The sequence below is a fragment of the Papio anubis genome, chromosome 6, assembly GCF_008728515.1.
Source record: "Papio anubis isolate 15944 chromosome 6, Panubis1.0, whole genome shotgun sequence".
Taxonomy (NCBI): Eukaryota; Metazoa; Chordata; class Mammalia; order Primates; family Cercopithecidae; genus Papio; species Papio anubis.
The window spans coordinates 17,300,186-17,322,433 of NC_044981.1; the positions used below are offsets into that span (position 1 = coordinate 17,300,186).

The following is a 22,248-nucleotide window of genomic DNA, read 5'->3' on the forward strand; positions in this document are numbered from 1 at the left end:
TCCAGTGACACCTAAGAGTGTCACCCTGCTCTCAGGTGGCGTATTGTCCAAAGCAATATTATCTCTGGGGTAGGAGACTCAATAAGCCAGAAAGTGCTTCTCAATCTTCATGAAATATGACTCTCTTTTTTCAAAATTATTCTAAAAGGCTGTGAGCCTGAAGTTGATTTCCGTGATTAATTTAAGAGGGAAGGGGGAAAGAGAAGATAGTTATACATGAATGTGAAACTTGTGAGTTTGGTTCTGGCCTTTACAGTCAGATAAAGATTTTGAACAAAGTGGACAATAATTTACTGTAAGTAATAAAATAATATTGATCTTGCCATGGAGTGGGAACCAAAACTTCAGGGCCATCCATATGTACTAATTTGGAGATGACAAGCTTGTGGAATCTATTTATAACTTTCACAGTATTTTATGGTTCTTTCTTTCCAAAGAAGCGCACATTATATTGCACAAGGCCTGTGAATATACAAGTATTCTCTGCCAAAAGCAGCTGAGAAAGCAAAAGGATTATCCCAGCATTGTTTTTCAAACCTGAATTTGTAATGGGTAATTGTACAGAAATATTTGGTACTTAACCTTGAAACCCTGAATTCAGGAAAACTTTATGGCCCCAAGGCTACATGGTTTGATGACTCAGATTCGTAAATCCACCAAAAATGAGGATCTGGCCATTTTAACTGTGTCCACCTTTGTGTAGATGTAAAACAAAACCCACAGTGGGCAGCAATGGTGCCTACCACGGTGCTTGCCTGGGCGAAGGGGAGCGGGGTCTTGAAAGTTTGTTGAGATGAAGTGGGTATGAATTCTGGCTTCTGTTTAAATAGGTTTGGAAAATAAGGAATCTCCATCCCTCTTAACCTTTGTTCTCAGTGACTCACGTAATACCAGTGTATTAGTAATGTTTTAATTATCCCTGGAATTCAAAATTAGGGACCATCCAGGCAAAGTTTCAGGCAAAGTGATCAAGTATTTACTGTTCCCTTGAAAGAATAAAAACACTGTAGTCAGGGGTTGCACGGGGCGGGAGTGTCTTATTTCCAGAAGCTGAGTTCTAGGACACAAGTATTCCAACCCGCGATCAGAATTTCCTCGTAGATCTCACCACTTTACCTAGTGAACATCCTAGCTGCTGGCTACACTCCCAGACACCCTCCTTTCCTGATATTATCACAGTCCCCTCCAGGGTGGGCTCCCAATCCGGGTAGGAAGAAAGGCGAGATAGCCAAAGGCACCCTTCTAAGGCTTCTGAGCAGCTTCCCTTCACAAAAGGGTTTTGCCTGAGCCTCATCTAAGTACAGTAATTCTTAAATGACACCACAAGATGGATGTTGAATATTACAAACCACGCCTCCTCTCTTTCCCCGCCTGCTTTGTTATTATAAATTTTAAAAATTATCTTCATCATACCAGCACACAGAGTGCTTTTTGAACCTGTGTGCTGGCTCTTTACAATTTCACTTTCTGGCTCTCATCTATTTGTAAAATTCTTTATTTTTTTTTAATTGGGTGAAAAAAAATGTTTTTAACTTTAATAGATTTCTGATTTCTCTATATCTCCCACTGAGGGTTCAAACTTAAAGAAACCAATGACCTCAAAAAGTCAACCTCATGAGGAAGTCAGCAAGATGAAAAACGATATTTAATGTTTTGCACAAGAATATTTGCATTCCCATTGGCCTTTGCAAATGCAACATTTCTCACCCTCTTGGGTTGACTGCAAAGGTGCCCTGGAGAGAAACACAGTATGCACCTCTCTAATGGTTAACATACCGAATTGTTTTAATGGAATAAATGGTGCTGCTCAGGGGCGATTAATGTAGGGACTGTAGGGTGGATTCCTGGTAGAAAGGACTTAAAAAGAAATTGTGCACCAACAATGGTGGCTGCATTAAATATTTTCATCCAAACCTCAAGTATGACTGAATGATTTTAAGGCCTAATTGAATGAACTCTCAAAAGAAGTTGCAAAAAGCTGATGTAAAGTCATAATTCATATGGGGTGCTCTGTGTTCTACAAATGCTTTCAGGTCTGCTGGTGGAAACCACTGGTTATGCAATCAGTTGATTTCAAAAAGTATACCTTTTACATTTACATCCAGATAAAAACAGATGAGGTCAAGCCACTAAACATTCTTGTAATTCAAATAGAAGGAAATAGATTAATTGTTTAGGAAAAAAAAAAAAAAAGGACGACTTATGCTGAGACATCTGTACCAATCTTCCTGAATAACTAAGTTAGGGAGGAAAGACAAATTTGGTGACTGTGGGGGCTAAAGTACTAATTTATGGTCCTCTGAAATAGAAGGCGGTGCCTGATGGACATAGGTATCTCCAGTTACTTGGTTTGGCTGGGCGGTGCGCAATTAAGGCTAATGGTGTTCCCAACTACACCCAAGCGCTAGATCTTTCTTTTCCTTCTGGCTCTACCTCACTGATTATCCCCAGCACCGGCTTTTGGGGGCCAAGGAAAGTTGGGGCCCTCCTTCTCACTCTTCAGACCCCAGGGTGTCCAGCTTGGGTATCGTTAGGCCGAGCTCCTTGACCCCCCCGCACCCGGGAGGGGATCTTCCTCTCAGCGAATCGCCCCAGGCCTCTGGGGACCCCAGTTCGCCAGTCCAGGTCGCCGGCCCTGTCACCGAGGCCTAGCCCAAAAAGCTAGCGTCGTCCACTTTGGAAAGCAACGCAGCTTCCTCCTTGGGCACAGTCCCCGCACCCTGGGTCCCGGCTGGTGCTGCGACGGGTACCTAAGACTTTGACTGGTTAGAGCAGGCGACGCCGAGAGCCAGGCCGCCTACAGGCGTCTCCAGCCCTACCCCAGCGCCGGCTACAGAGCCGGAGCCCAGAGCCCCAGCGCAGCGCCGCGCCGGGAGAGAAGCAGCTGTTCCCAACAGCTGGGGGGCGGCGGCGCCCGGCGCCCCAGGTGCTGCCGCGGCCAATCGCAGGCGTCCGGCCCGCCCCCCTCCCCAGCCGGGCGTCGACCCCCGGCCCGCGGGGGAAGGGAGCAGAGAGGTGGAGAGCCGTCCTCTGCACTCGTCTTCCAGCTCCCGCGGCGGGAGGGACAGACCCGAGCCGAAGCCGCGCGGAGTCCCTCGCCCCTAGCCCCGCCGCCGCGCCCCCCGCCCGCCTCGGCGCTCGGACGCTCTCCCCGCGGACCCTCCCCACACCCCACCCAAGGCACCTGATTCCTAAGGAAGAAAAATCTACCTCTAAAGCACCCCCTTCTTCGCTTGAGGACTACCCTCTCTTTTCATTTTTGGCCTCCCCGCCGGGTGAGTGGAAACCGCTTGCACATTCTATAGAACCGGATTCTAATCCAGACGATCCGGAGAATTTGTACGGTGACCGGCAGGGGGGGCGGGAGGAGAGAGCGAAGTCAAGTCTCCAGGGCCGCTGGCGACTTCGGAAGCCGCGCGCCCCGCGCCCTCGGCCGCCCCCGGCCTCTCGCTCCCGCCGCGCCGCCGCCCTCGCCCCCTGGCTCGCCCTTGGCCCCAGGCGGCCGCGAAAGGGTGCGGGAGACGCGGAGCCGGAGGAGGAGGCGCAGCCGCTGCCCGAGCCGCAGCCGCAGCCGGAGTCCGAGCCGCGGGGCGGGCGCGAAGATGCACACGACCCAGAAGGACACGACGTACACCAAGATCTTCGTCGGGGGGCTGCCCTACCACACCACCGACGCCAGCCTGCGCAAGTACTTCGAGGTCTTCGGCGAGATCGAGGAGGCGGTGGTCATCACCGACCGGCAGACGGGCAAGTCCCGGGGCTATGGATTTGTAAGTTGCACGGACGGGGGGTTGGGGAGAGGGACGGAGTGGCGCCTGACCCCGGGGATCGGGAGCTTGGAGTGAAGGGCTCGGCGTGACCCGTGAGGAGCCCCGCGGGGAGGCGGCGCTGCCCCTTCGCACTGGGGTGAACTGAAACTTTGCTAGGGGAGAGGGCCGGCGCCAGCCTCGCAGGGTTCGGAGAAGACCCAGCGCTGTGCGAGGTCGGGGGCCGGGCAAGGCAGGGCAGGGGTGGAAGGAGACAACTGTAATGACCATCGGATTTGGGGTGCGGAGAGTTGCGAGGGAGGGGCCGCAACCCCAAACAATTGCAGCATTCCTGGGCTGCAGGCCGGTTGTTAAGCGCGCTGTTGCTTTGTAAAAATGCGTGTGTTCTGGTGGTGTGGCTGGGGCAGGGAGGGGACACCCCACGAGGTATGGGGCTGTTCCCCTTGTGTCATCCCCCCGCCTTTTAATTGCAAAGGTAGGTTCTTTTAAAGGATCATCCTAGGGCTCTTTGCCGAACTGAAACAGAGCATATTAAGCTTCCTTCCTAGAGATTTAAGCGTGCAAATTCAGCTGCCGAAGAGCAGGGAGCCCCAGAGTGGGACAATAGCTATTGTCGTTGGGGAGTGTTTTCGGGAGGTTGGGAGCGTTGGGCGGATGTGAGGCTGGACTTTCTTTAAAGCAAACGGTGCCTCTGAGGCTGAGTAGGGACCTGGGGGGCAGGGGAGTCGGGGAAGGAGGATCTAGAGTTCCAAGAATTTAGGCTTCCAAATCTCAGCTAGGCCCTAGTAGCACCCTTAAGATTTCAGGGGTGGGGCAGGGTTAGAGGGTTTCTTTTTTTTTTCCCTTCGTCTACCCGCTCCCCCCACCCCGCCCGCCTTTTGAAAATGGGAGATCAAAGAGGAGGGTCCAGCCGAAAGAAGAAAAGAATAGAAAGAAAGTTTGATCTCAGTTTTATCATGAATGACTTCTCCATTGTGATTCTTGATTTCCTTCAGGGGTTAATGTAGAGGTTATGTATGTATGTCTGTGTGTGTCTGTTGCTAAGGTCACCATGGCTGACCGGGCTGCTGCCGAAAGGGCCTGCAAGGATCCCAATCCCATCATTGATGGCAGAAAGGCCAACGTGAACCTGGCATACTTAGGAGCAAAACCAAGGATCATGCAACCAGGTGAGAAATGTCTGTCTCCCCTACCCCCCTCTCCAAGAACCCCCCCCCCCCGCCCCACTTACGGGCGGGCTGATTCTCTAATTTAGAAGACATTGTCTCCCTCTGTAGATGTGTTTAGTAAACTTGAACATGGCTTGTTATTCTACCAAGGCATTAAACATAAAAGAGTTGTAAATACTCCTCTCAGGGCTTGAAATGTACCTGTGTGCAAAAATGGATCTTGGGGGTCTAAAGAGTTTGTACAGGAGGAAGAGTTAGTCATGACTCACCTGTTTCCTATATGACATACATTTGTAGTCTGCTCTCAGTTTTCCAATTTTTAGCCACCTGTAGATAATTCACATGTGGATTATATTAGCCAAATTTGTCGACTTCAACTAATATATTTCCCTACTTCGTGGTGTCTCTCCTTTCAGCACCAGTTGCACTGTACTCAGAGCAGGCAATCTGACTTGAACACAGACCCAAGGGAAGCATTAAGGGGTAGGGGTGATGTACAGATGGTAAAGGTGTTTTTTTGTGTGTTTTTTTTTTTGAGATGGAGTTTCACTCTTGTTGCCCAGGCTGGAGTGCAATGGTGCGATCTAGGGTCACTGCAACCTCCGCCTCCTGGTTCAAGCAATTCTGCCTCAGCCTCCCAAGTAGCTGGGATTACAGGAATGCGCCACCACACCCAGCTAATTTTGTGTTTTTAATAGAGATGGGGTTTCACTGTGTTGGTCAGGCTGGTCTCGAACTCCTGATCTCAGGTGATCCACCCACCTCGGTCTCCCAAAGTGCGAGCCACCGCGCGGGCCCCAAATGGTAAAACTTTAACATAAAATCACAGAGTATTGGCAATCAAAGAAAACAGAAATTGCGCTTACTCAAAAACCCTTGCTACAGACAAAGAAACAGGCTTAGAGATGAGAAATATTTTACTTATGTTAGGTAGCTATTAGTTGCCAAAAGGGAGCATCTTTTTGTCTATGGGAAAACAATATCTCTTGGATTATTGACAACACTGCCCTTTGCATTAGCACAAATAGTTGAGAGTTGATTTTTAAGCAAATATAATCTTTTCCTTGGTCAGGCATCTTTACTTGTAAAGTTTGATTAAATCATGTACTCTTCACTTATAAGCCTTTCCATCTGAAATTTTGGGAAGAGGTTGACACTTCCTTCCAAACAGGTTTAAAAGGAAACTAGGTTGTCAAGACAGTGAGTGAGTGCTTGTGCAAATATTCATGGGCATTAAAAAAATTTGTCTAATACATTGTGGGTATGTAGTATCCAGAAATACATTGTGGGTATGTAGTATCCAGAAAAAGTGTGTGTGTGTGTGTGTGTGTGTGTGTGTGAATTTTGAATACTGAAAACTAAAACCCATAATCTTTCAAAGCATTGTCTGAAGCATCTCAGAACATTCCAGATTACAAAGACTTTTCATAGACTGTGGTTCAAAACTGTAAGAACATTTGAGATGTAACTTCATTGTCAGATCCTGCTGTACTTAATATTATTTCATGAACATTTTCCCAAGGTCTGATTCTGTGTCTACCAACTAAACTTTGCAGATTTTTTTAAAGTTTCCACTTTTCCCCTATTAAAACCTTTATTTTGAATCAACGATAGCATTTATAAAACTGACTTTTAAAAATATACATACATACAGTTTCTTTAAAGTGGCAAAAGAATGGTTATCTTTTGTAAGTGGAAGTTGTGATTGCATTTTACTTGTACGAGTAATAAATGCCTAACCATGCACAAATAAAGAATGTGGTATGTTTTGTTGTTAGGTTTTGCCTTTGGTGTTCAACAACTTCATCCAGCCCTTATACAGAGACCTTTCGGGTAAGTTGATTAATCAGACTTTCTGAAGTTTCAGTATGACTATCATTTGTTAACCTGCCTCTTTGTTATATACAGATAAGATCATGATGTCACAGAATGTTCCTGGTTATATAATTTTATATATATATTTGTGCATTTTTAATGCTGATACGATAAATATTTTTAGATGAGTCAAGTTATCTGACCAAGTATGCAGCCTCCAAACGAGACAAAGTTTGAGCTTATGATTAGCAAAACAAAACAAAACAAAAATACCAGGTATGACTTGTGTACAAGACGATTGTGTCCCATCACCATTACTACTGTTCAACTTGACTCAATTTTATTTATCTCTTTCTAACCTGACAGGGCTCGTATACAGTTAAGCTAACTGATCAGAAGGATACCATGATAAGAGGTGGAATAGTTCTGTTTGGAATTAAACTCTGTAACCAGTAGACTCAGACACACAAGCTCAGATGGTGATTAACGATGCATGGATGTTGGTGTTGTTGTTTTTATTTTTCACAATAGTCAATAGCCCTTCGTGTGCTTTATTTTATTTATTACAGTAATGAAGTGGTGTTGATAGCTAAACTGTGTGCTTTTTACTTAATTGAAAAGAGCTGTAGTGAAAGTGTTTTCTTTTCCTTGGGGAAGGGGCTCTTTGCGTTTTGGTTTTGGTGGTGGTGTTGAGGGGTGTTGACTTTTGACTTTGCCATGGGAAGCAAAGGGCCTTTTTTTTTTTTTCTTGCTTTTAAGCTGTAGCCTGTGACTTCTGTTTAACCATATTTTTGTAGTGAGTGCTAAATCGTGTGATTTCTCTTTGTCAGAATACAGATTCATTGCTTGCATGTCCTAAGTTTCTGTTTTATGGGAAATTTTCTGGGAATGGGGTTCTTTCTTTTGCAATGTGTATCCACTTTTAGACCATCTAATTTAAAGGTTCAGCAACTCTCATCAGATTTTATTAACATAAGCCAGTTTTTTTGAGTAGTGTAGCACTAACTTTCACCTTTTGGACCTAACTCAGGTGAACACGTGTTTATATTTGTGTTGTCTTTGGGTCTGGTGATTACCATTTTTCCTGTTCCAAGGTCCCCAGTTCTCTTCCATTCAGAGGTTATATGGGTGGGAGATAACCCCCCCCCCCCCCGCCTCAATTTATCCTGGACACTAGATTCTGTTTTGGCTGTATTCTACCTGATCAACATTCCTGTAACTCTTAACGCAGGATACTTAAATTTTCTTTTTAAATGTTCATGTTGTTGAAAGAGTATTTTATCCTCAATAATAATTTCTTCTCTAGCTTAGGACCTAAACATCCACCTGTGTAACCTGGAAGGCTGGAATCTGTCTACATAGATAGTTGTCTACCATATGTGTCTCTAAGAATAGGTTTTAAAAAGGAAGTAACAATAACTTGACTTGGAAGAGTCAGGTTATATTTCCCATGACCACCTCCTTATAGCTCTAACATATCAGTACCTACTGTTATTGTCAACTACCTTTTTTTTTAAGCTGTGGAAGACTCTTCTGTCAATATGATCAGAAAGGGCCTTCCTATATCCATAGCTATTTATCAGAGCCCCATCCAAGCCAACCCAGATACTGACAACAAATGGTGGGTTGATGGGTTCAGCTATTTCTGTGGGTAATTCATTTAGACTATCTGTTTAAGGTGGGATTAGGGAGGAGAGCTTGTATCTGAAGGTGTGATGTGAGCTTAGTGGTGAGTTCACACTAATAATCTTGAAACAGTTATAAAATGGAATCAATCAACAGGTAGTTGCATGTGTTTATTTTTTCACTGTGCCAGTGGGTGATGCAAAACGAGGGAATTGCACATTAGTTTGGGAAGCAAAAGTCATGCAAAAACCAGTCAAGAATTACTAATTGCTAAATGACTTGGTATTGTTTCAAGTACAAAAGGAATTCAGTGTAGCCAGAAAATAGATGAGGTGGAGGAGTTGAATAAGGCTGTGGTATGCGTGGCAAGTAGACTGGCACTAGACTTGTACCACTGGGTATGTCGTAGTCAGGTAAAAGGAAGACTGAATATGTCTGGAGGGTATAGGACGGAGTGAGCCGAAGCAGAGGCATAGAGGAGAAGACTCAGTGCGTGGAGAAACCAGACTAAGGTGGATCTTGAGAGCTGGGCATAGGAATTTGGACTGGTTTTGGAAGTCGTTGTAGATCAGTCCTTAAGAAAGAAGGTAGCACAAGGAAAATTAGAACCACCAGTGTAAGATGTGTCATATGGAAATTTGAAAGCAAATGTGTTTTGATAGCAACCTTTTGTTTTCCACTTCTTCTAATGTTAACTTGTCTTTATAAAGGATGGTGATTATTACTGTGTGCATGAATTGTTTGAACTTGAGATTCTTATTAGAAATAGATAGCATTCCAGGTGGATCAAGCAAGCTTTCTTTTTCTTTTTTAAGAGGTTCTCAACACTGCTCTAATTTCAGAGTCTGTACCTAACAAATCACACCTGGTCATCCTAAATTCTGTTTGAATGCTACATGTTCGTGTTTTAGGCCTGGAAAGAAGCTTGAGAATTTCAAATTTGACTTGACTTATTTGAAATTCTAGCAACTGAACTGTTCTTTTGAATGTGGTCCTTAAATGGCCCCCAGGTTGCTTTGGGCCTTTAAAGACAAAACCTTGGCCTAGGGGCCAGGCTCAGTGGCTCACGTCTGTAATCCCAGCACTTTGGGAGGCAAGGTGGGCGGATCACGAGGTCAGGAAATCGAGACCATCCTGGCTAACATAGTGAAACCCCGTTCTCTACTAAAAAATACAAAACATTAGCCGGGCGTGGTGGCAGGCGCCTGTAATCCCAGGCTGAGGCAGGAGAATGGCTTGAACCCGGGAGGCGGAGCTTGCAGTGAGCCAAGGTCGCGCCACGCACTCCAGCCTGGGCGACAGAGTGAGACTCCGTCTCAAAACAAAACAAAACAAAACAAAAAAAAACCTTGGCCTAAAAGGAATTTCCGATGTAGCACAGTGGGCAGATGTAGAAAAACTTGTAAACTTGCTGAACAATATTTTATAGTTTATGTTTGAAAGAAGCATTTCCTTATTGAAACCTTGGAGAGGGGAGGCTACAGACCTGTGAGTAGAAATTTCTGGGCTAGTTTAGATCAGGTTGAACATAACTTAAACATTGACTCAGTATGCCTTTAAGTACTCAGTTTTATGCTGGGTGTGGTAACACTGTGCTTAGTATTTATGGTGTCCACTAAGGAGGGCAGGACGGACTGTAACTGACACTAACCAAACATCTGCCATATGGATTGTAATGATAAGGGATTTACATAAATTACATAATTTAATTCTCACAGTATTTGTTGAAGGCATTGTTAATATCTTTTCCAAAACTAAGACACAGAGAGGTTAATTAACATCCCCCGATCACAGAACTACTAAGTGTTAGAGTCTGATTCTAGGTTCAGAATCACGGCCTGCCTGACCTCAGAAGCTGCGTTCTTTCCTCTTTGTCAAGTTGTAGCCCCAAAAGACAAAACTCTATTCTCTCATAATCCAATAAGAAAGCCAATAAGCACCAAGAAGGGCTGTCCATGTGGCTTCAGATAAGAGAGATGGACATCAGGGCAGTGAATCGGATTCAGAAGTCTTCATGAAGGAAGTAGAAGTCGACCTAGGTTTTAAAGAATGGTGGAGGGTAGGGAACTCTTGTATTGAATGCCTACTATATTTGTCATTGTAGACTCTCTCCACAGATAATTTTATTTAATGCACAGCAATCCAGGGTTGTGAGATTATTAGTCCATTTCACATACGCAAAATATGAGGCTGTGTTAAGACACGATAGCATGAAAAAAAGAAAAATATGAGACTAAAAAATAAAGCAAATTTCTGAAAGCTCTACACCGAGTGAGTGCTAGAGCTAGGCGAGTGGGATTTGGATTTCAGCAGGTAGAGACAGCATCGCGGTGAGGGATAAATGACATGAATAAAGGGCAAGGATCTGGGAATGTAAAGCTTGTCCAGGAAACATAAAGGAGCCCAGTTGACCTGGGTTCGAGGAAAGGTGGAAGGAAACACTAGAAAGGTGTTTTGGAGCCAGAGGCAGTCTGGGTATTTTAGCCTAGAATGCCAAGGCTTGAGAAATTTGCACTGAGTTTGGTTTGTTAGGAGCCAAGGATTACTTTGAGCAAATGAATGAGATGGAGACTTTGTCATCAAATGAGGTGGAGACTTTGTCATCAGTTGCTGTGAGATAGATTGGAAGAGGAAACCAGTTAGGATATTTCTTCAAAACCAGTTACGATGTTGCTTCAGAAGTCACATAGAGATGTCAGTGGAACCTGAAGAGATGGGAAGAAAAGGAAAATGTAGTAAATTTTCTTTGAAAATTACCAAAAGTATCTTCTTTGCACTTGTGCTTTTTGTAACTACTAGGCATGCACATTTTATAGTTAAGGAAAAAGACATTGGTAAATGTCTAATAGGAGGGAGATTCCCAGATCACCTTAACGGGTTTCTCAGACTATTAAAAAAACTCCTAATTCAGGATTTCATTCCGAAGTGCCACTTGAACCTTTAGTCCAATTCTGCCTTCCTTCCTGACCCAAGATATTTTAGGCTCTCTGAGGTCTTTTGGGTTCTCCTTTTCCCTAAGCCTTAAAATGTTCTAGGTTTTCATTTGCCTTCCAGATGTCTCTTTAACCTTTGCCAAACTTCATGTAGGAGTCTGATAATCCAGTGAACTTTCTTTATATTCTCATTGTTTGACATTGTGAAATCAAAACTATTTCCTAATGCGAAGTAAACGCAGGGCTAAAGCCCCGTAAGCAACCTTGCCTGTCTTCTAATGCATTCTTCACAACACTTTCTCCTGCCTTTTTGTAGGAGAAACATTTTCAGTTAACACCTTTGTTCAGAGATACCAACCTAGCATCCACAGTGTTGTTCTTGGAACTTTGAGAGTGAGTACAAGGGGTTAAGGTTTCGGTGTCAGTGAGATCCGCACTGGCTGGCGTTTGCAGCTGATACATGTTTTACTTTGGCCTTATAAAGACATTTTACCCGCTGGAAACCCTTGTCGCATGACAGGATCAAAAATAGCCCGGCTGCAGCCCCTGCTGTCCATCACCACATGTAAACTGGCATGAGAGTAGGCTCTCTTAGCCGTGTCTACACGTTGTGGAGGTGGCAGCCTCCAGGGACAGTGTTTCATAAAGCCACACCTGTTGCTGCGAGCGAGCCAGTCACCTGACCTGCAGCAGCGTTCTGAGTGTGTGACGACCACGCGGCCTGGTTTCTGACACGCAGTTAAGAACATCTCTGAGTGTCCTCAGAAACACTTGATGACGTCGTTTCTCCTGGCACTGGGAAAGATCTACAAGTCTGGTAAAATCGAGTGTATTTTTATCATTGGGGCCAAAGTCCACTACCCTCTGAGATAAATTCATCTTTTCCATGGATGTTCGCTAATGAGTGCTTTCAGTGAAACTCTGAAAAGGCAAAGCAAAATCTATGTTTCTGAACAATCTACATGTGCTCTTCTCTGTTTTGAGTTCTTTGAAATTGGAAGATTGTTAACTTGTCCTTGTACTTCTTATAAGTTGGCTTTGCCAACAACCACATAGCATTCTAGTGTCATAATTTTAGATACAAATATAGGGGGCTTTAATGGAGATTATTTTAAAGAAGAAGATAAATCAGATATTCATGGTAGTGTTTCAGATGGGCAGTAATAAATTGCAAGAGTGAGAATGGAGATGCATGGAGTTTTTTTTAAATACCTCTTGTGATTTATTTTCTTAACCACATTAACTTTTAAGTAAGGTCATTGGAGTCTGTCTTGTATTATCTGAATGTATAATTTTAAAAGGTACTGGTTTTGTTTGACTTTCTTGAACTTTTGCAGGATAACACATGATTATACAATTGATATGATTTGTACAAAATATCAACGAATAGGGCAGATTTCAAACATAACACTAACGTATTTCTGCTGATTTGGAGGATGAAATGAGAGTTAGTAGATGTGAAAAAAAAAGTTTTCTTGTTATGTAAACCTTTTAAATTTCTATTAATTTTAGAAATATTTAGTTGTACTTCCCTGTCCTGCCTTTTCCCTCAGCCTCATCATTTCCCCAAAACCCCTTCTGTCTGTCTTGCATAGAGATAAACAAGCTGGCTGACCCTCAGGTGCCTGATAGTCAAACAGGTTTGGTTGACCGTTGTGTCCTTATGAATTTTATGGGGGAAAAAAAAAGAGAAAGAAAGAAAATAAGTGTGCTGCACATCTCTTTGGGAATCACTGCCATGAATGTTAATAGCATTTTTGTAGCTTCCCACGACAGCCTCTTGTGACAGAGTGAGCTGCACTACAGTTCGTTTGAGAAGTGTGATTCTGCTGTGTTTACCACACTTGTGAACTTTTAAACTCCTTTTTTTTTTTTTTTGTCGCCTGCTTCCTTTTTTAATTATTATTTTTAATAAGGGTGACTGAGGTTGCAGAGAGATTAATGTGTGCTGAGTCTGCATAGCAATTTCAAGTAGGGTTGCCATGATAATAAACATACGGATTTTGTTAACGTTTATGTTAATTTCGACGAACTGGTGATCACCCCACAGAAGTGAATAATTATGGACTACCTGTTGAATCCTATATTCTTGGCTAAGAATTTTTCTATTTACTTAATTAAACATTTTTATTTTGTGAACTCATTACAAAATTTTCCAAAGCTTCATCAATCGAGCACTTGTTAAGTATCTCATGTGTGTAGCCCTCATGAATCTTGATTTATTTTCCAAACTCTTGATAAACTGTATTTAACAGCTCCAAATAATCATACATGACAATTCTAGCAGGGAGGGTGTCATCATATTTTTGGGGTCCAGTTCTTGTGGGGGCACTCTATGACTTTGGCTACTGCCCGAGTACTCTCAGTGGACCACTAGAAAGTAGATATTGTGGCAACCCTATGCTCATAATAACCACTAAATTTGAGTTTGTCTTATCTTTGAACAACATGCTACAGATAGGAGGTGACTACCGCCTGACTTTGTTTTCCATTTCTCAACAGGATACCTGCCCACTATGTCTATCCGCAGGCTTTTGTGCAGCCAGGAGTGGTCATTCCACATGTCCAGCCGACAGCAGCTGCCGCCTCCACCACCCCTTACATTGATTACACTGGAGCTGCATACGCACAATACTCAGCAGCCGCTGCTGCTGCCGCCGCCGCTGCTGCCTATGACCAGTACCCCTATGCAGCCTCTCCAGCTGCTGCAGGATATGTTACCGCTGGGGGCTATGGCTACGCAGTCCAGCAGCCAATCACCGCAGCGGCACCTGGGACAGCTGCCGCCGCCGCTGCAGCAGCTGCCGCCGCTGCAGCATTTGGCCAGTACCAGCCTCAGCAGCTGCAGACAGACCGAATGCAATAGACCAGCCATCTGATCAAAGTTGAATTGTTTTCTCTTTCCCTCCCAATTTTCCAATTTTTAGTAGCTAATAAGAGAGTTAACATTGACTTAACAGCTTTAAAAAAAAAAACAAAAAACAAAAAACAGCCATGCTATTGTGAAGCAGAGTTATTATTTTTTTTATACTCCAGGTAGTGTTCTAGATGAGAAAGAGGTAAGAATGAGAGGAATGGGCACAATTTTGGAAATCAATCCCAAAGAGCCTGAGTAAATGAAAGGCCACTATGAAATGACGCCAGGAGTAACAACGGAACTTCACTTTTGTAACGGGATTTTTATTTTTGCTCTTTTTATAGTATCAGGGAAGCAAACTGCCTTTTACAAGTTAGAAAAATGCTGTTTGAATCTAGTTGAACCAGGGAATACAGAGCGAGCAATATGTAGCTTGAATTACATTTAAAAGCAGATTTTTTACAAACAAAATGGCGAAAGCACTGATTGTCATTTTTAGCAGTCACTTAAGGCCTATAGAACTTTTTTCAAGTCGGAAGGTCCTGTTCTTACTATCTCAAAAATGGGCATCGAACAATCAATCTAGGAGCGTGGCAGTGGGTAAAATGGTGGACAGGCACCAAAGCTATTTTCTCATCTGTCCTGTGGATGAGTGGAACTGTGGAACAAGTGATGTGGAATTAATGGGTGCAACAGCTGTACAGACAATCAATAACACACAGTTCTGGAAAGAACACATCACTTGTGCTTGTTTGATGAGCTTGTCACATTCTAATCCCTCTCCCCATCCTGTTTCAATTTTGGGAAACTTGTATCTGCTGGTGTCAGCAATTCTGATTCTGAAATAGGATCCGGCTTTTACTACAACAGCCTTCTCTTTCTATTTATTGTGTCGACTCGTGGCTTATGAATAAAGGCAGGCAAAGTTTGCAGAACTGTCTTAAGGACATTTATTTTTTTTTCCCTTTTTAAGTAATTTTACACTTTTTAGTATCTATTTCAGAGTCATATTTAAAACTATTTATTAGTGACTACAGTACATGAGACAACAAGGTTACTGAGATTACAATTCTTCAAAGGTTAATGATAATGTGGTTTATACTGTGCCTTAATAGTAATGCTATTTAAGATATTTATTTTTAAGTTTTACTATGCTGCACTCTAAAGAAAGGAACTTTAGATGTGACACTGTAAAATTATGTATTCATCTCATGGCATAAATTATTTAGTAGGTCTAGATGTAGCGTATTAAATATTAACCTATTCAACTAAAGATGTTGACTTGGATTTATTTAAATTCATATGTGCACTGTATAAGAGAGTACTCTTACATTAACACATTTTAGTTTAGTTTTTAGATTTTTTTTCAAACAGTATATATTGCTAGTTTCATGCTTCCTCCTCTGATTTTGCCTGTGTAGATCTCATTTATTGGTAATTCATTAGTTTAACACTATTCTTACGTAGTCTTTAAATGCTGCTTTACATTTTTCTTCTGAAACTGCAATACTTGCAATTTTTATTCTTAAACTAAATTGAATACTATTTTACACTGTATTGGATTTTTATACTTGAACAATTTCATACAAGGGAAGACAGGTTAGCATTTTTATGGACTTTCTCCATTATCACTGGATTTACTTTAAGTATTCCCATACTAGACAGTGTTATGTAATGTAGACATGACTCTCCTGTGCAAATTATTTATTCGTTGTGTATATTGCTTTATAACATTTCAGATCTTCTAATCTATTCACTTGTATTAAATATAATTTTTAAAAACTTCTGTTGCATTGGCTGTTTCTAATTCTGTAGTAAAGGTGAATGATTTCTCTTTTGAACTTGAATTAATAGCCATGATTGATATGTAACATTTTCAGTGAGCATAATCCTCTCCTCAATGTCCTGGTTTTGTGCCTTTAAGTTTCACTAACTCAATTATCTACCTTATACTTAGCAAATGATATAGGTCATCCCCTATCCCACCAGGGGACACCTAAAGGACTTCATGTCACTGAAAACTGGTTAGCTGAAAGATGCCTTGGAAGGCGTGGGCCAGTAGTAGAGAGGACTAGTCAGAAGCGGGACCAGCCCAGTGGTGCTGGGGTCAGGTAAACTGAGATTTGAGCTGGACTCCCACTTTTCAGCAGTGCGAGTGAAGCCAATTGCTCTTTGAAATTCACTTTTTTTTGAGACGGACTCACCCTCTGTTGCCCAGGCTGGAGTGCAGTTGGTGCAATCTCGGCTCACTGCAACCTTCGCCTCCTGGATTTATGCCATTCCCCTGCCTCAGCCTCCCGAGTAGCTGGGACTACAGGCACCCGCCACCATGCCCGGCTAATTTTTTGTATTTTTAGTAGAGACCAGGTTTCACCGTGTTAGCCAGGATGGTCTCGATCTCCTGACCTCGTGATCTGCCTGCCTCAGCCTCCCAAAGTGCTGGAATTATAGGCGTGAGCCACCGCACCCGGTCTGTAATTCACTTTTTTAATGCATTCCTCATCTATAATAATGTGACAATAATACTTGTCTTGCATGGTTATTTAAATATTAAATTTAAAAAGCATACCAACTGCTTGCCACAGCGCCAGATACATATAGTAAGTAAATATGTAATAGTGGCTGGGCGTGGTGGCTCACGCCTGTAATACCAGCACTTTGGGAGACCAAGATGGGCGGATCATGAGATCAGGAGATTGAGACCATCCTCGCTAACACGGTGAAACCCCATCTCTACTAAAAATACAAAAAATTAGCTGGGCGTGGTGGCACGCGCCTGTAGTCCCAGCTACTCGGGAGGCTGGGGCAGGAGAATCGCTTGAACTCAGGAGGCAGAGGTTGTAGTGAGTAGAGATCGTGCCACACTGCACTCCAGCCTGGGCGACAGAGCAAGACTCTGTCTCAAAAATATATATATACATATATATATGTATATGTAGTAGCAATTGTTGTTGTGCGGCCCAGGAGTAGTAGCTAACCAGAGGAAGTCACCTATTGGGATGTTTTAATTTATATCCACAATGATGTGGTAATATCTGATGAGGTATGTGTTAGAACATCAAATGAGTGTCATACTGACTGTCTGGAGGTGTATGTTACATTAATTATGGAGTGGATTGGGGTTGGGTTTTCGGGGGGTTTTGTTTTGTTTCGTTTGTCTTAAGACGGAGTCTTGCTGTGTCACCCCAGCTGGAGTGCAGTGGCATGATCTCGGCTCACTGCAAGCTCTGCCTTCCAGGTTCAAGTGACTCTCATGCCTCAGCCTCTCAAGTAGCCGGGATTACAGGCACCCGCCACCACGCCCAACTAATTTTTGTGTTTTCAGTAGAGATAGGGTTTCACCATGTTGGCCAGGCTGGTCTCAAACTCCTGACCTCAGGGATATGCCGGCCTCAGCCTCCCAAAGTGCTGGAATTACAGGTGTGAACCACCGCGCCCGTCCTGGAAAGGATTGTTTATTGATTTCTTGGTCCTGGTATTTCCCAAATCCATGACATCTTTTCTTGAACTCCCATTAGTTTTCAATAGTTATAAACAAGAGACAGCAGTAATAACAGATTCCATATCATAGTTTCCATTTCACATCATAACTGTTAGCCTATTTAGACCTATCAGCAACCTTAAACTTTAATTTTCCAAGGAAAAATAGTTACCAGCCTGTCTCCAGGGACAGAGATGACTGTACCCCAAGGTATTATCTAGGACCACTAAAATAATTTCTAAGCTACTGAATTCAGTCAATGCATCAATGGCTATTTCATTCCAAAAGATGTGCTTTAGTTTTTCAGATTTGTGGAAGGTCACTTTTGTCCTCAATGAGCTGTCTATTGCTGAACTTGAAAATGAAGCAGTTTTGATTTATTGATAAAAAAATAGGTCAGGCAGTTCTGGGAAGAGCTTGTCAAAAATAGGCGACTCAAAAAAGCCAAAAGTCCACCTACCCCAGGCTGTACCTTTCTTCCTGATCTGCAGCAGTAGCAGTATTAGCAGTTATAGAGAGCAAGATTTTTACTTGATAATGCTAACGCTAAAGCATACATTTTCTTTATTTTCTTTTTTTCTTTTTTTAAGATGGTCTCGCTTTGTTACCCAGGCTGGAGTGCAGTGTCATGATCGTGGCTCTCTGCAGCCTCAACATCTCAGGCTCAAGGAATCCTCCTACTTCAGCCTCCCAAGTAGCTGGGAGTACAGGTGTGCACCCACATGCCCAGCTCATTTTTTATTTTATATTATTTATTTATTTATTTATTTATTTTGAGACAAAGTCTTGCTCTGTCATCCAGGCTGGAATGCAATGGTGAGATCTCGGCTCACTGCAACCTCCACCTCCTGGATTCAAGCAATTCTCCTGCCTCAGCCTCCTGAGAAGCTGGGACTACAGGCGCCCGCCACCACGCCTGACTAATTTTTGTATTTTTAGTAGATTCGGGGTTTCACCATGTTGGTCAGGCTGGTCTTGAACTCCTGACCTTGTGATCCGCCCGCCTTGTCCTCCCAAAGCACTGGGATTACAGGCATGAGCCACCGCACCCGGCCCATTTTTTATTTTTTGTAGAGACAGATTCTCATGACACTGTCCAGGCTGGTCTTGAACTCCTGGATTCAAGCGATCCTCCCACTTTAGAAACCTTCCAAAGTGCTGGGATTATATGCCCAGCCAAGAATACATTTCTAAAAAGAAACAAATGGAATTTTTTAATATCTAATAGGAAGGAGAGAATAGCCGTGACATAATGATCGGTCAGGCACGCTACTTGTAGAGTTAGAGAAAGTAATGGGGCTGAGATCCAAAGTGCTGGGTGAGTCCTGGCTTCATTACTTATCATCAGGATGATCTTAAACCCTTCTAAACTGATAAAATGTGGGTTGATAGTAGTCAGCATAGTTGTTCCATCTACTTCTCAGGTTATACTCATCGAATAAATTAAGGGAGATGAGAGCATTTTAGAAGTTCTAAAGCATTGAGCAAGCATTATTATACCAAGGAAATATGTACAATATTAATTTGGTAACTGATCTCAATTGTCTCATTAAATGACCTTTCCAAAAGAGGACAAAATCATATCTCATGTTATCTTTATTCTATTCCAACCAAGGAACAGCTAAACTGACTGTACAATAAAAGCAGCACAAAAATAACGTTGAAAGATGGAGAGATTACCCAGATAAGGGAAAGAGAAGTAGATGAGATTATGGAATACATTTCTCTCACAAGGGAACTATATTTAGTTCTTTCCTCACTCCTGTCAAATATTGTTCTTCTTAATTCCCTCTGAGGCTTGAAAGCGTTCATTAAGATGACAGCTTGAGGTTTGGAGGGGCAGAGGTGAAGAGGAACCAAAAAATAAATAAATGCGTTTTCATGCTTACTTTTGTCCTCTCTTCTACTTCCAGAGTTCCAGGCTGTTTCCATGGAAATTCTAACTTTGTTTTGCTTAAGCACTTGGTACAGAAGAGGTTTCATTTTGAGTATTTGTTCTGAGTTGAATTTTAGAAGTTCAATCATGATTTTAGCTAAATCATTTACATTTCAAGCTTTGAAGTCCCAATTGTAAATCAAACTAAGAAATGAGACAATGCCTATATAAGCCCTTTAGAACTTGTAGGTAGGCACGGTGACTCAAGCCTGTAATCCCAGCACTTTGGGAGGCCGAGACGGGCGGATCACGAAGTCAGGAGATCGAGACCATCCTGGCTAACACGGTGAAACCCCATCTCTATTAAAAAATACAAAAAACTAGCCGGGCGAGGTGGCGGGCACCTGTAGTCCCAGCTACTCAGGAGGCTGAGGCAGGAGAATGGCATAAACCCGGGAGGCGGAGCTTGCAGTGAGCTGAGATGCGGCCACTGCACTCCAGCCTGGGCGACAGAGCGAGACTCCGTCTCAAAAAAAAAAAAAGAATTTGTAGGTAAGAAAAATGATACAGATTTACAACTTTGATATAAAATAATTCTATCTTATTACACAGTATTTGGTCCTTCTTGATCAACTTCTTCAGAGAGAAAGTCTATGAAGTCCCTGTGTCTTCTGTCATTTGTCCCCTGGAAGCCAAATACCATTCCTTTTTTATATCCAAGAGGCTACCACTAAGCTATTAATATATGTTAAGTGAGTTGGAGGGTACACATTGTTTTCCATTCCGCCACTATTAGAGGTAATTCCAATTACATTATAACATGGATTGAGTACAAATCGTTACTTCTTTTCATTTAATACCTCAGATAATGTGTTCATAAAAGGGCAAATATCAAACTGACTTCCAAAATGAGTTCTAAATGCAAAAACATAGTTTTGCCAAGTAGGAAATTACCTTTTAGCTCTATTTTTAAATGATGGTTATCTGACAGTCCCAACCAGGTATGAACTTACTTTTTAAATACTCCTGGCTCTGCCGCCTGTCCTGCAGATGCCTCAAGGTGAGGCAAAAGAGATACAGTGGATGCTGCATGGAGAGTCTTAGGACAGGCATTTTTCGTTCTGCATTCACTTGCGTTCATTTTGAAATTTGAGGAAAAGGCAGTGTGAAAAGTATGTAGAAGAAAATCATTTAAAAAGGGAGAGCAAAAATCAAAAGCATCTCCTAAAAATAGGCAAAAGAAGAAGAAGTGAGAGTCACGTGGGCTGGATCACGTGAGGCCAGGACTTGCCACTGAGGGGATCATGTAGGGAAGCAAGGGGTGGTCATTTGCTGAGTGGCAGGAGACTTCATCTGATGATGGGGGGTGGAGGATCACTCAAAGGACAGTAAATAGATACAGTGTTTCCTTCTGTTTTCTAATAAAATAGGAAGGTAACAACTGAGTTCTTTTTTTAATTTTATTTTTAATTGACAAATAATAATTGCATATATTTATGGGGTATGATGTGATGTTTCTGTACATGTGTACATTGTGGTATGATCAAATCAGGCTAATGAACATAGCCCTCACCTCACATACTTATCATTTCTTTGTGGTGAGAGCATTTCATTTATTTTATTTTTTATTTTATTTTTGAGACAGGGCCTTGCTCTGTCACCCAGGCTGGACTGCCGTGTCACCATTATGGCTCACCGCAGCCTCAACTTTCTGGGTTCAAGCGATCTTCTCACCTTAGCCTTCAGACTAGCTGGGACTACCTGCACACAGCACCATGCCCGGATAATTTTTTTTCTTTTTGTATTTTTTGTAGAGACAGGGTTTCACCATGTTGCCCAGGCTTGTCTTGAACTCCTGGGTTCAGGTAATCCACCTGTCTTGGCCTCCCAAAGTGCTGGGATTACAGGTGGCATTCACCACCATGCCCGGCCAGATGAGAACATTAAAAATCCACCCTTAGCAATTTAGAAATATACAACACATTACTATTAATCGTAACCATATTGCTATGCAATAGATCACCAGAACATATTCCTCCTGTTCAATTGCAACTTTGTACTCTTTAACCAGCATTTTCTATTTTTCCATCCAACCCCCTCCCACCCTACTCCGCAGCATCTGGTAACCACTATTCTACTTTCTACTTCTGTAAGTTAAACTGTTTTAGATTCCAGATATAGGTAAGATCATGTGACATTTGTCTTTCTGTACCTGGCTTATTTTACTGAGCATAATATCCTCTATATTCATCCATGTTGCTGCAAAAGACAGAATTTCCCCTTTTTAAAGGCTGAATAGTATTCGCGTGTGTGTGTGTGTGTGTGTGTGTATGTGTGGACACACACACTTTTTTAAATCCACTCATCCACTGATGGGCACTTAGGTTGTTTCCATGTCCTGGCTGTTGTGAATAATGCAATGAACATGAAGTCACAGATATCTTTTCAACATTTCAATGCCTTTGACTATATATCCAAAAGCAGGATTGCTGGATCACATGGTAGTTCTATTGTTAGTTACCAGTTGAGTTCTCGAACCATGCTTATAAAGGTTTAGGCTTTTTTTAATGGAGTGTATTCTTTGTAACTGAAAACTTTTAGAAACCATTATGGCACCTCTAGTAGGTTAAGCTAGAGCTCAGTAATGGACATTGGGCCTCCAGGGACAGGCAACGTTGGCATTCTTTTATCTATTGTCACTTCCCATTTCAAGCAGGCAAGTGA

The 22,248-nt window shown here is 42.6% G+C and overlaps 1 protein-coding gene and 1 long non-coding RNA gene across 2 annotated transcripts; one reads left to right on the forward strand and one right to left on the reverse strand.

The window, feature by feature from the left end:
* The first annotated feature begins 2,988 nt into the window (after positions 1-2,988).
* RBM24 (RNA binding motif protein 24) lies at positions 2,989-15,960 on the forward strand. Its single transcript, XM_003897093.5, has 4 exons — positions 2,989-3,770; positions 4,813-4,936; positions 6,715-6,769; positions 13,813-15,960. Exons 1-4 carry the CDS (start codon positions 3,603-3,605, stop codon positions 14,174-14,176), a joined length of 711 nt encoding a protein of 236 aa, XP_003897142.1. The 5' UTR covers positions 2,989-3,602; the 3' UTR covers positions 14,177-15,960.
* Positions 10,479-19,577, reverse strand: LOC116275247. Its single transcript, XR_004184204.1, has 2 exons — positions 19,538-19,577; positions 10,479-11,082 (listed from the first exon to the last, which is right to left on the reverse strand). It is a non-coding gene; the product is annotated as an uncharacterized LOC116275247 (long non-coding RNA).
* Between the last annotated feature and the right edge of the window lie 2,671 nt (positions 19,578-22,248).

Excerpts from the sequence above, each read along its gene's own strand:
- RBM24 (XM_003897093.5), top strand. The coding sequence starts at position 3,603 with ATGCACACGACCCAGAAGGACACGACGTACACCAAGATCTTCGTCGGG. Across the intron at positions 4,937-6,714 it reads ACCAAGGATCATGCAACCAG|GTTTTGCCTTTGGTGTTCAA; the intron begins GTGAGAAATGTC and ends TTTTGTTGTTAG. Across the intron at positions 6,770-13,812 it reads CTTATACAGAGACCTTTCGG|GATACCTGCCCACTATGTCT; the intron begins GTAAGTTGATTA and ends ATTTCTCAACAG.